Raw genomic sequence first — 15,073 nt, 5'->3', positions numbered from 1 at the left:
ATAATTGCCCTGGAAGCTGGTCTGGGACTATTCTACAGGGCTGTATTACATGTGTTCTTTGTCATTATCTAAAGACTTCTTAACCATACAACTGGCAATTACTGTGTATATGTCCAGAGTTTTTTCTAATATTGCTGAATACAGTATCAACTTGGTATTGTATCAATAAGCAGAAAATGGCCATTATCATAATAGCCATCTTTCTACAGTAATTGACTAACATTCTCTTCCATAATGGAACCATTGATGTTAACTTGCACACCCTAGGGTCATCATAGTAAAAAAAGTCAGTTAATGTTGTATTTTAATAATCATTTTTTTCTTGTCACCATGTACAGTTGCCTCTTATTTGCTAACCTGAATACCATTTTTGCATCCTGTAAGAATATTTCTTTTTTACCAGCTGTTTGCCATGGTCGGCCACGGTGGTGCAGTGGTTAGCATTGTCGCTTCACAGCAAGAGGCTCTCCGGTTCGATCTTTGGCTGAGATGTCTTCTGTGCGGAGTCTGCATGTCCTCCCTGTGGTAGCGTGACTTTCCTCCAGGTGCTCCGGTTTCCTCCCACATCCCCAAAGACATGCTGCACGTGGATTGGACATGCTAAAATTGGCCCTAGGCATGAGTGTGTGTGAGTGTGTGCCTTCCGTGGAAGGTTGGACGCCGGGCTGGCAACTCGACACCGTAAAACTTGACTGCCAATCATGAGCGTACAAGGTGATCCGCTGTGGCGATCCCTAACCAGGAAAAGCCGAAAGAGAAAGAAACCAGCTGTTTGCCATGGTGACATCTTGTTATTGCTTTTACCTCTTTTACTTTATGGGAGTGTATGCTTCAAAACACATTTCTTTTAATGTATTCCATGCACACAATCATCATGATCAGTACCATGTAAAAGCGGCTAGTTTGTGTTCCCAGTTCTATTACTTAAGGCATCATAATTTACTTTGGTGTAATCACATACAGTTATTTTGCTCCTGTTAATGATGTCATAGGTCATAAAAAGATTTAAAGCTATATGATCAGAATCGCCACATAGTTCCCACTCCTGTGTGAGTGTCAACCAAATCTCCCTTCCTGGCAAGCACTAAGCCTAAAATGTTCCTCTCTCTCTTGTGGGAAAATTAACAAGTTGTACAAATAAATTTCTGATAATAGGTCTGAGAATTCAGTTTGAATAGTTCCTACACTATTGTATATATATATATATATATATATATATATATATATATATATATATATATATATATATATCCAAATTTATTTTGGGGTAATTAAAGTTCCCTATAATGACATTAACTTTATCATAGTATAAAGTGACAAGCTATCAATGAATTATTTTGTATGGGAAAACAGGCATCAGCCAGACATACGCAAGCAGAAGTACACTTAATTTACAGAATCCATAGTGATCTCCTTTAATCCAGAATGTGTTACAACTGAAGCTGATTCTAGTTCAGTGGGATTAGGTACAATATTAAGTCATGCACAGAAAATAGAACAAATCAGATCCCCTAGCTTATGAAAACAGGTCCACTGATGTTAACTCCTAGCATCTATTAATGAAAGTTTTCTCATAAAGCTTCACAACTGGTTGAAGCTTGTCCTTCAGTGTTATCCTACACATCTGCCCTTGTTTTACCATCCCTACCGGATGGACATCACTCCATAATTTGACATGTCACTGCCACATGTTGCCTCCCTTACCACCTCCTCCGTACTCACAGTATATTGGTAAGGACCATTTCAAGGACATTACCTTTTCTTTTTTGGTTCATTGCCTCCTTTTCAAATCCAGCTTCCAAATCATTTCCTGCTACCCCTTTCTACTGTGATGGCCATGTTATAGTTTTGTGCTAGAGGATAGAGGATTCTCATCACCATGAATCATTTCTTTGTCTGCACTTCACTTCTGTTTCTACCATTATTTCCATTTTCTGTTTATTCTACACATATTCCTTCTTGAACATACATACATACTGCACACACTGAGTTCCATGTCCTTCCTAAACATTATGCATCCAGATAATACAATATTCAACTAGTACCTATTTTAGTGTACATTTCCAATATGGCTGCAGTGATTACAGCTGCATCAGTAAACACTGTGTGCATGATGTATCAGATAGACATTTACTTCCATCTTCTTCACTGACCCCATCTCTCTATACTTATGCTTCATCTTCAGTACAAACTCACTTACTGGTTTTAGTTTTGAGGGGCTGCAGTTGTTTTATGTTCCTCTGCTTCCATCCTTAAGTCTTAGTTGTCACCAACAAAAACCTTGATAATCCTGTGCCTTTTCAGAGTCTACTTTCTTCCTGGATCCTCACTTTCCATACCAATGCACCAAACATTTAAAACCCTTAATATACCTCTTCCAGCATCATCTTCGGGTAGTATTGGTAGCAAGGCTGACATACTTTATACTTTACTGTGAATTTTGATGATCGTCTCTGTTGTACATTCCCACACCTCAACAGACTCCCTTACTAGGTCATTCATCTCCTCTTACACAGAGTTGCGAGTTTTTTTTTTCCTTTATTGGTTGCCTTTAGCAGTACAAAGCTTCATTGTCTAAGATTTTCCAGCACTATCCACCAAAGATCATCTTGCCTTGTACCTTTTCTTGACCTGTCTAATGTATCTGGTGATAAAAACTTGAGCACTCTATCTGAAGCAGGGTGGGTGCCCCTCTAATTTTCATTTCTATTTGACGTGTCTGCTACATTTTCCCATGATCACAATTTATTCCTTTTTAAATCTTTAGAATATGCTTTTTGAAGTTGGGAGTGTCAGAGAAGTATGTAAGCATGGTACAGGATATGTACGAGGGTAGTGTGACAGTGGTGAGGTCTGCAGTGGGAGTGACAGATTCGTTTAAGGTGGCGGTGGGATTACATCAAGGATGAGCTCTGAGCCCTTTCTTATTTGCAATGGTGATAGACAGGTTGACAGACGAGATCAGACAGGAGTCCCCGTAGACTATGATGTTTGCAGATGACATTATGATATGTAGTGAGAGTAAGGAACAGGTGGAGGAGACCCTGGAGAGGTGGAGATATGCTCTAGAGAGAAGAGGAATGAAGGTCAGCAGGACTAAGACAGAATATATGTGTGTGAATGAGAGGGAGGATAGAGGAATGGTGAGGATGCAGGGAGTAGAGGTGGCAAAGGTGGATGAGTTTAAGTACTTGGGATCAACAGTTCAGAGTAATGGTGAGTGTGGAAGAGAGGTGAAGAAGAGGGTATAGGCAGGATGGAGTGGGTGGAGAAGAGTGTCAGGAGTGATTTGTGACAGACGAGTACCAGTAAGAGTGAAAGGGAAGGTCTACAAGAGGGTAGTGAGACCAGCTATGTTATATGGGTTGGAGACAGTGGCATTGACAAAAAGGCAGGAGTCAGAGCTTGATGTGGCAGAGATGAAGATGTTAAGATTTGCACTGGGTGTGAAGAGGATGGACAAGATTAGGAATAAGTATATTAGAGGGTTGGCCCAGGTTGGAAGATTTGGAGACAAGCCAGAGAGGCAAGATTACGTTGGTTTGGACATGTGCTGAGGAGGGATGCAGAGTATATTGGGAAAAAGATGCTAAGGATGAAGCTGCTAGGTAACAGGAAAAGAGGAAGGCCCAAGATAAGGTTTATGGATGTGATGAGAGAGGGCATGCAGGTGGTTGGTGTGACAGAGCAAGTTGCAGAGGATTGGAAGAAATGGAAACAGTTGATCTGCTGTGGCGACCCCTAACGGGAGCAGTCGGAAGAAGAAGAAAGAAGAATATGCTTTTTGAAGACATACCTTCCTATTCCTCACAGATATTCATCAGCACTTTTCCCTGAGTCAAATCTCTGCTTTCAAACCCACAGTCATTCACCAAATCCTTTTAGCCTGTCTACTTTCCATAATTTTCTGAGTTTCTGAATCACCTGACATTCATTGTCTTTCCAGCATTATCCTTCCTACCAGCCCACTGTGGTAGCAATCCATCAGTTTTTCCTAGAAACCCTATTATTCCACTGAAGAGTACAGGCAGTACAACTTTAATGCAAATTATTAGCATGCCATGGAATGTATCATATATTCTAGAGAAATCTTTTGGAATATAGTTGTCATGGAGGTTAGTCCACATCTCCTGACTCTATTAAGATTTTCAACATGGTGTGATTTAAGAGGATGATGAAATATCAAGCTGAACTAAATAAATACACTTCTCATGAGTTTATGTTTTCAGAAGCTTAGATGTATAATTCACAGGGGAAATGTCTTAAACACATCCTTCTGGAATTATTTCACTAGAAGGATATTTGGCAGAAAACCATAAGCTTTGGTTCCAGAAATTTAATTCACTCATCACTGCACATGGATTAGCTGGAATATCTGAAGTGGGAGAGCGTGTTGCATTAAGTATATATTTTTGTGGTGGTGGGGTAAAGATATTTAACTCCTACTTTTCTTGAAAAAAGAAAAAGAAAGATAAAATATTAACATTCAGAGAAAAAAAAATAGTAAATATTGTCAGCCGAGAAAGAATGTGTCACATATTAGACATTCTTCTTCACAAAAGTTCAAGGCCCTACAAAGACTATTGATGCTTATGTTACTAAGCAGTAGAATAGGGCCAAAGCTATTAAGTCTGGCAAACTTTATGATTCGCTGATAAGAGATAGAATAATTAGTTGTACAGGAAATGTTGAAAAAAGAAGACTATCACCAGGCCTGACTTTTTTAAAATACATGGTTGTGAAAAGTGACTAGTACACACTTTAAAGACTTATCTGAAGAAGTCAAAGGACATGGGCATAACAAAATATAAGTAAATAGACAGTAATAAAAAAATAGAGAACAGGCTTTTTATCCAAGCTTTCAGTGAGTGTGGCTATAAGCAAGAAAGGAAGGATACATGTTGATTGATAAACAGTGCTTTTACCTAGTGATGAATGATCAAAATAAAAGTAACAAAATAACTTTTGTTGAACCTCAGAGGTAAGTTCTTTTGCAGGGGGCCAAGCCCCCTTCCACATCTCAAATGGGGGGCACACCCCCCACACTTAAACTTAAATATGCCTATTTTGAGGTTGCACAACAGTGGAGAAAACTCCACTGTTGGCAACATTTGTTTTAATGATTTTCTTTCAGTCATTCAGCACTCGATAAAAAACTGTCAATGGAATAACAGGCACCCAAAATGAGACATTCTCCAGCCTTTAGTCAGTCTTATAGAATATGGGCTCGAAAGTGGCATTTATCCAAAATGTGCAAAAACAAGCAAGTTCAAAAGAATATGCATGCTCTTGAACAGAAATGTTAAATTAAACTGGTGTACTATAGAAATATAGCAAGTAATCTGAAATCTGAAAATGCATATGAAACATTAAGTTACGAATGTGGGTCATACTGTTGGAAAATACTTCAAAGTACTGGACAGAAAGTAGAATTTAAACTAAAAACAGGTGGAGAGTGTAATATTCTGTCAGAAAATACTTTTAAACAACTAGAGCTAGATGGCTCTTAAGAGAAAACTACATATAGGTTGTTAACCTATTTTAGCCACAAAGTGACACCAGTGGTCAAAAATTCCAGACCTGACAATACAAAAATGTGCACACTTCTTTTTCAAACAGTTGCACTTTAAGAATAGTTTGGGTCATTTGGCTTAGGGAAAGCTAGAAATGTTTAAAGTATCAACAAAGAAAGAGCTAAGACTACATGTGCATGCAGTCATTCACACAATCACAGAGCTTTCCTTGACCCCATGTGCAATCATATCAGTGATATCCTGCATGAATGATGATTTGTTTAGTGGTTTAAGAAGCTTCCCAAGAGAACATCACAATCAGATCAAATCTTATCCTGTGCGGGTGATAAATACTGGTAAAGAGGTTCAGGAGGTAACAGCCCCAAAACGCTTGCAAAGCATGTTCAAAAAGTATTTGATGAAGTAACTCCAAGATTAAGTAGGATGTTTCTTAATCTACAGAAGTATGAATTGATACTAAAATACAGACTAGGCAAGGAATTATGCATAACACGTATGTTGAGCAGAGTATAAAAATGGGTAGAAGAATTAGATATTATTTTGATTAATCCTTAGTTACCAGTAACAATAAATCAGAAGTGATTGTACTGATACTTATTTAGAAATGTATCTACTGAAAGACACAATAGTGAAAGTATTGCCTGAGAAAAGTCTTCAGTGAGAAAATAAATTCAAGCCTTATCTTTCTTTTAAGGAAGAAAGGGCTGTGTCCAGGGCTTTGTTCAAAGCTGAAAAAAATAATGGTTCTCAGTCATTGGAGAAAACAACTGTTTGAGAGGATGCATGAATCACATTTGGGAAAAGTAAAGTACAAAGCAAGAAAAACGCACATACGTACAAATATTTCAGGCATGGACAATAATGCCCTTCTTGCCTACCAATATACCAAAACAGTAATTCCCATAATAAGTGTCCAAGTTGTTCTTAAAAAAATCTAAACAAGTGCTTGCTTTAATATAATTTGATAGTCTACTCCATGCATCAGCTACTGTCTCAGAGACCAATTAGTACATCTCTCATTGCTGTATAATCTTCTGCATAGGTTGTCTGATGATTATCAACTACTTTTTTATAATGTGAAATATTCCCAGAGGTTGTTGTCTCTAAATAACTTGTTTACCTAAATAAGGTTTCCTCTTTGATATCTGTATGAGACACTGTACAAGTTCAGATATTTTAGTCTTTCATAATAACTTAAATTTTCACATTCAGTGATGTCCTTGGTATATTTCCACTGTTCTTCTTCAGGCTTTTTCCCAGTTAGGGATTGCCACAGCAGATCACCTGTCCGCTCATGATTGGCAGTGGAGTTTTATGGTGACGAGTTGCCAGCCCGGCACCCAACCTTCCACAGAAGGCACACACACATTGGCCTAGGGCCAATTTAGAGTGTCCAATCCACCAACAGCATGTTTTTGGGATGTGGGAGGAAACCGGAGCACCCGGAGGAAACCCACGTGACCACAGGGAGGACATGCAGACTTCACACAGAAGGCACCCCAGCCGAGGATTGAACCATAGAACCTCTTGCTGTGAGGCGGCAATGATAACTGCTGCACCACCGTGGCTGCCCTGGTATATTTCCACTGTACTCTTTCCAATTTATTCATGCTTATTTTCTTATAAGGTTTCCATAATGTTATTCTGTATTTTTTTTCCATATTCTAGTTTGGGCCTAATGTAACTTGCAAACCGTGATTTCAACATTTATGATTTCCTAGAATATACAATTGTACAACCTATAGTTCTATAACAATCATTAATCAATTGATTGATATGATTAGAAAAACTCAAAGCTGTATCTACTCACACAACCTGGACCTTAAATGAATCTAAAGTTGCAATCACTGCATGTTGTAATACTCACCCTTAAATATATGTATTCCAAATCTCATGTTTAATTTTTGATGTATTTATCAGCACATTATTCTCCTGTGCCCAAATGGTCAATTTAGTCAAGTTATATTTGCAGACAAACTCTATCTGTAACACATGTAATCAGTTTACCCAATTTCAAGTCAACTGCATACAGACAGTAGAACACCTCGGATGAAAAAGATAGATCTGAAAGATACATTCTAAACAAGTATGAGGCTAGGACAGATCCCTGTGGGAACCCTGACTGTAACCTAAAATTTCACCTGTCCACTTGCTGTATGATACTTGCCATGTCCTATTTGTAAGCCATACAGCTATCCATCTTGTCAAGATTACATCAATGCATAGTTCTTCTAATTCATTGATCAGTGTTTTATGTATGACCCTATCAAAGGTTGATGTTAAATCTATATAATTTTCATTTATTGCTGTTATTATATAGTTATAGATCATCATGTTACAGGTAGTTGCAGGACATTATGCTTATACTGGGAATTTACAGAGTTGTATTGCCTGCAATCTATATCATCACAAAATTAAAGGATGAAATGCCACTGTACGTAGTTCCACACAGTCCATGCCATTGAGTGAGTACAGATTTTTTTCTAGCTCACAGAAGCCACATATCTAATATGCAGCACATATTAGATTTTGACACTATGTCTGTCAAATGCCACATATCTAATATGCAGCACATATTAGATTTTGACACTATGTCTGTCAGAAACAATACTTCTGACAAACACAAAAGTGAATATTTGAATAATGCATGAAAGCCTTTATTTTCTAAAACAGTTATACCTGATGTTCTCTTATATGACAGTGATCTGCAATGCACAATTCAAGAATTCAAAAGATATGTGCACGAATGAAGGTTCAAACATATAAAGGTCAGTCCGTGCTGTTCTCAGTCTAATGGAAAAGTAGTGAGCACTATCCAAACAGTAAAAGTTCTAGAAAGATGAGCAATCAGAAGTGTCACAGAGGCAGAAGCCTCAGAGAGAGGGATAAGGAGACTCTCCTTAAGTTGTGTCACCTAGTGAGATCGTATCATAGCAAGAACTGTCTCAGAAACAAGACCAGATGTTCCATATCAATAGTTCAGCTGAATACTCTATATCTGGTAGATCACCGAAGAAACTAAACAGATGTGTTCCCGAGTTAAAAATCATGTGCAAACCATTTTTGAAAGTTAAAAAAGTAGCTTAAAGATGAGCACATCCTCATGCATGAGATCACTAATTTATAATAAAATAAACCTCTTTTTAATCCTCTTGCAGCTGAAATTTAATTTTTAAAGGTCCCACAAATATTGAGAAAATGGAACCTGACTGGATAAATTAAAAAAAATTAGGCTACCAAATAGATATAAAGTATAGATTTACATTTTTGCATTAAAATAGGGCATAAAGAATATTAAGTAAGTAACTGTATTGGCAATCAGCCAGCTCTAGTTATTAGCATTAGGCATGTGATCCACCGTTACTTATAAAAAATTCAGTTGGAATATATCTATACTGGGGGTCAAACCTCAGCTCCTGTCACTTTGTGTTATTTATTAAACTTCCTGACATGACACCTATGATCACATAAAGTCTCTAGGTGTCAGCTTGTCTATAACCTGCAGAAAATGCCTCTTCGTTGGTCCTCCTCTCCTTTTGGCATCAGTCCTCTGATACCATTCATTCCATAATCTATCTGAATTCTTCCTTTAACAAGGTCATCTTTCTAAAGATGCTGCAGTCCCACCATAATATCCTGAATCATGTCACCTTTTCACATCCTGAATACTTACCTATTTTAACCTCTGCCCTCTTATCTAGCACTCCCTGCCTCCCTCCCTGTGTCACCATTTCACATCCTGAATACCTTACCCATTTTAACTCCTGCTCTCTTACCCAGCACTCCCTCCTTCCCTGATACTCCATGCAAGTGCTTCTGACTTTATATTGCTGTTTCATCCAGTCTCCTTTGAATGTGGCTCTGTCACCCCAATGCAGTATGTACCATCTCAAATAGCAGCATAAATGATTACCATCCTTAAGTGAGTACAGACTTGGGAAAGAGGCAAACATAAACTTGCTCGCTTAGGTCTATCTTAATTTGGGTTTACTTGAAGTAATAAAAGTTCAAACTTTAAAAAATATGTTACAATCAATGCCAAATTTCAAGACAGATGCAATACTTGTTTGTACACTCTGAATCACAGATTTCAGAAAAATGTAAGCACACTATTATCACTGCATAAATCCAATACAAAGATCATGCAAACTTTTTTAGCAGGTGATGCAATCTCCCATTGTACTCCCTTATGTAAAGTCTCCCAAAGCAATATATAATAACTGAGATCATGTTTTCAAAGAGCACAAGAAATATCTGTATTCTCTCTTCCTTGCAGTATTGCAGTTATGGAAATGTTATCCAGTAGTTCATTTTGTGGGGACCAAAGTCCCCACACAAGCCAAGGAGTCTAGGGACAATGCTATGATTGGCATTTTGCACTTCGTGGTGGGATATGTGTCTGCTATGCCCACTTCCATGACGATGTTAACCAATGCTGCAAGCATGTACATAACAATAGTAGTTGCATCAAGTAGTAGTCACAAAGTACACATTCCATACCTGTTTGGTTGTAATTCCACCACATAGACATCAATGGTGGGGTCAGTCATGCCACAGGACCACACAGGGAGAACAACTTCATGGTAATCTGCTGCACATGTCCTGTTACACCAGTTCTACAAAATCCATGTGACAGGGGTCATCTCTGCCCGCACAGCCTTCATGGTACCACGGTCATCATGCACATTCATGTAGTGCCTCTTCTATAACTCCCTGTCACACTGCACACACCACACAGTGTTGTAGTGGAAACTTCCTACACAACTGAGGGTTCATATGTGACATGATACTACCCTTCCTATGATTTCTGTCTCTGTTTACATTAACCTGTGGTCTTGCAATCTCTGGGAATTTAAATTACCATGTGTACATGTGTCTCCAACAACCTGTGTAAATGATGATGGTTGTAACTTTCACAGCTCCCCCCCCCTTTCTGTGTGGTGTATGTAGATATGTTGGTTGCACAGTGTGACTTGATCATGCATTGCCCAGCGTAGCTATTAGATAACAGTGCAAGCATCACTTGTTAACACAGAAGCATAGGAATAATATTAGGCAAGCAGTCACAAGTACCATACGCTTCCTAGCCATGCACACTTTTAAGCAGACACACTTGAACGTTCATCATTGTGATGCAGCAGCACCACCTATCTATAAGTCAGTGTCTACAGAAGTGAAGTAGACTTTTCTGCATTGTCTGCAATGATGCATGCTATCAACAACATCATCTGCAGCGGTGTGATGCAGCTGCTGTTGGTTGTCTGCTGCACCCATACCTCTGCTGTTGAATGTTGTGATGGTCACAATGGGTCCTTCTTCTCTTTTGTGAGAGACTCTGTCTGTATCTCTTAGCGTGTGTGTATATATTAAACTCAGTGTGTGTGTGTGTGTGTGTGTGTGTGTGTGTGTGTGTGTGTGTGTGTGTGTGTGTGTGTGTGTGTGTGTGTGTGTGTGTGTGTGTGTGTGTGTGTGTGTGTGTGTGTGCATATGTGTGTGTGTATCTATCGATATATATATATATATATATATATATATATATATATATATATATATATAAATAAATAGATAGTTATATAGCTATATACATAGATAGATAGATATATATCTATAGCTATCTATTGATATATATGTGTGTGTGTGTGTGTGTGTGTGTGTGTGTATATATATATATATATATATATATATATATATATATATATATAGGTGTAGGGCACTAGATTGCACACCAACACTGACATTCAGATGATCAATGCAAAAATGTCAAAAGAACAAAGACTGGCATGTTTTGCACATGTTCTGGCAAACTTCTGCAACTGCATGTGAGGGGCTGTGCCACCATACTCTTTGCTAATTATATATACTAACTCTGAGATGGTACAATCCCCAGGGAAGTGAATATTCCCCTATCCAGGAATTGTCGATCTCACACATCTGTTGGTCATCTGATTGTGTCGACCAAATGATGTTGACTAAACAGGTGATGGTGTAGGTATACAGTTCCCTGCACCTGTATATAAAAATATAGATATAGTTATATAGGTATATATCATGTATGTATATTTTGGATGTAATGTACATCCTCCAACAGCAGATACATGTTCTAAAGCAACTATGAAGCCTTAGGCAGAAGTGCTATTTTACATGAAAAGTATAAAAAAGTAGTACTAATAATAAAAACAAAGCAAACCAATTTAAAACAGAACGTATTTTCTAAGGGCAATAATGCTGTCCAGGGTCGGTATTATATGGGATCTAATGAACCTTCTGGGGTTAGGGCCTCACAAAATCCCTGTTGAACATTATTGCATGCTTATGTTATGTTTACTCATTTCTTTAACTGTTTTCACTGTTACTTTTGGTTTGTTCTAGCTCTGGATATTTAGTGTTTAGAATAATGCATTTTTATATGGTGGGTTTGTAACATGGTGTCATTGCCTTTGAATTCATCCAGATGAAGTAAACTCAATAAACATTAGCAATATCTCTAGATGTTATGTGTTTCCATACAGCCTATCTAAAACAATTTCAACATTGCTTCTAAACTAGGAAAATACTGGAATCTAAGTGGCTTGTAATGGCTTTTTAAGGCTGTAGTACTACTTTCATGCGTTCATATTCTTCCATTTCTTGTATTGGTCTCACTTCTCCTTTATTTCTACTTATTGGTTCTGGGCTTTGAAATCTACTTCTTGAAATCAACTGATGGCTTAAAACAGGAAGCCATACTCATAATTATCTCACTAGCCTCCTGACGCTTTCTCTTAGATAATTTGAAAGGATACAGTTTTCATCTCCCATTTTATTTTTAGGTGGACCAGGCATGTTCAGAAGCACCAGTTTTGCATCGTGAGACTTCTTTACTATTACCTCGTTGAGCCTTACTGCAGTGTGCATCCGTCGAACATTTGACTGGTTTCTAGTGAGAAGAAAAATGCATATTAAAATTAAAGCTGTTGCTCAAAAGAGGAACATCTGCCTTACCTTTTCAGAATTTATAAATTGCAGTTTGATATAAACATGTTAGTCATATGTTTAATCTGAAACAAGGAAACTGAATACATGCACGCCAGCACAAATTAACTGTCAAGAAACAGGCTCGATTCATAAGTGGTACATAAGAAGCTATGTATAACAAAAAGGAATAGAGTTCTCACCCAAACTTCTGTTGCCTCACTGTCAGAAAGCACTGACATCATCTAAACCATTGACATATAACTTGTCGCTACTGTACAAAGGACAGTGCTACAGATTCATGCTCTAGCTTCTTTTCTGCCTTAGCGTTTTACTAGCAGTAAGCATGCCACATTGTGCATGAGTTTAGGTAAAAAATTCCTCTATGATAAAAATGTACATGGATAACCAAAACACTTCATTCTATATATTTTTTAGCAGAACAAACTACATTTTCATGGGGGTGGGCTGTAATCTATACAACTCATGCACAGAACATATCTGCTTGGTGAACTCATACATAAAACAAGTTTGTTAAGGTTACAGCAACATGTCAGGTTACAGCCACAAAGGTTGCTCATTTTCACAAAACACTTGGCATACATTATGTCAGAATGTGCCCTGCTGTGGCTAAGGACATGATTAGGGAGTGATGTGATGAGTGGTCCTCACCTTGTAAGCACTAAGGATCTAACACAGGTTTCCTACTTTGCTGTCAAAATCAGAGATCCACTAAGGGTATTTCTTTCTTAATGTTTACAGTGTCTATCTTGGAAACTCGACTAAAGCATGATATCTATTTGATTTTAGCCAGCAGAAAGACTATGATGATAGGTCTGCAGTATGCAAAATACCGACAAGAAATTGTAATTTGAAATATGATATCTCTTGAATATTTTAATTTGTTTATACGTAATGTTCTTTTATACAGGTTTGTTAAAAAAACAGGGAAACATCTTCTTAAACTAACGCATACTCCTGTGCATGAGATAGTGCTTAAAATTTGACAAAGTGTGTGTGTGTGTGTGTGTGTGTGTGTGTGTGTGTGTGTGTGTGTGTGTGTGTGTGTGTATGTGTTTTCTGAAACCCATCCAAAGGCTCCAAAAACATTGGCTGACAAGCAATAACATAAGGAGATTGTATATAATTATATGAAGACCCATTCAGTTTCCCATTTGCAAGTTCTTTCACTTTGTACTTACAGTAGTTATTCTCATCATATCTTGGCACATTGGAAGGGAACAATGCAAATTATGCAGCTAAATGCAGCATCCCCGTGACCTCAGCCACCAGTGTTAGGAGTAGGGGCAAAGCACTGTTTCTAACCAGGATAGCGTTATGACTCCTGCCCTAGGAAAGAAGATGTTGGACATAAACGAGCTCACATAATTGTTTTTTTTTTTTTGTCTATATACTCCTTGTCTAAAATAAAAATGTTTCTGATGTATTTAGATAATTTTGCAGTTGGTAATAGTTAAATTAAATGGGTTTTGATATCTGTCCTACTGGCAGAGGTGCAAAGTGTCTGAATATGTTAGTGGTGGTCTAGTTTTAGCTAGTGCATATGACCCAGTACATTAAAGGTCATAAGTAAGATCTTCTCTGCAATGCTACAGTCTACCCTTGTTAGTCTACACTAATTCAAACGCTTAAAAAATAAAACCTGCCTGACTTTGAAGGAAAGTACGTGTATGGATAGAGGACCAAATGAAAAACTTATTTTCTTGTGCAAAGACTCTTGGTGTGCCTTGTGCCTCCTAAAGAAGTTAGGTAACATGGATTTAAGTTCTTCTGTGCATTAATATGACAATTCCACCAAACTGCTTACTTGAGTATTTACATTAAACAACATTACCGTTTCAGCAATGCATCATAGGGAATATTTCATAACTGGGTAATACACAATCTTGAGAAGTTTGGCATAAGACATAAGAAATGACATTCTACCTTTTACTTGGCACCTTTTGTAAAAGGACTATTTACCTAGTCAAACGTTTTAAAGTCATGCCCACTCTATGTCTGAAATGATGCTATCACAATGATAACATTATATGACTGGAAAATTGGGAGACAAAATCTTTAAATGTGTCTGTATGAACATTTATGGTTTGGCCTAACGTAGCACAGCAGCTTGCATGACAAACACTTAAAGAAATATTATATCCAGTCTATGTTGCACATGGCACTAATGCAATGCTAACACGTCTTCTTTATGAAAAATAAGACAAAATATGACAATACATTTAAGCACATTTCCTTGAGTTCTGAACTGGAATGTTATACCCGGTAGTTGCATTGAGGAATTCACTGCATTTGTTTTACCTCTGTTGGCATTGTATTCTTCTAGAATAATGGGCAGATGGCATAAAACGTCTGGAAATTTCAGACTGTTGCATACAAAATAGTTTGATTTTTTGAGCCCAGAAATATATTCTACACTATGCACACTGAATTTTGGGTTTATGATTAACCAAATACAGTTATTGATGAACAGTCTTGGCCAATTTACTTTAGTTTGTTCTGAATTATACATATAAAATGCATGACACACAAAACATCAGGATAAGGCTGCTACTTATTTCGTTCCA

The 15,073-nt window shown here is 37.6% G+C and overlaps 1 protein-coding gene across 1 annotated transcript in view; it reads right to left on the bottom strand.

The window, feature by feature from the left end:
* The window catches only part of SLC12A5 (solute carrier family 12 member 5), a 1,753,644-nt gene that overhangs the window by 27,115 nt on the left and 1,711,456 nt on the right, over window positions 1-15,073 (bottom strand). The window contains exon 25 of the mRNA XM_044090243.1: window positions 12,317-12,450. Within this exon, the coding sequence (XP_043946178.1) occupies window positions 12,317-12,450 (134 nt within the window). The remainder of the gene's footprint in view (window positions 1-12,316; window positions 12,451-15,073) is intronic.

This window comes from Protopterus annectens, chromosome 12.part0 (assembly GCF_019279795.1).
Source record: "Protopterus annectens isolate FY-2018-M chromosome 12.part0, PAN1.0, whole genome shotgun sequence".
NCBI lineage: Eukaryota > Metazoa > Chordata > Ceratodontiformes > Protopteridae > Protopterus > Protopterus annectens.
Note: the sequence above shows the minus strand (reverse complement) of the source record. Positions and strands in the feature narration are given on the sequence as shown.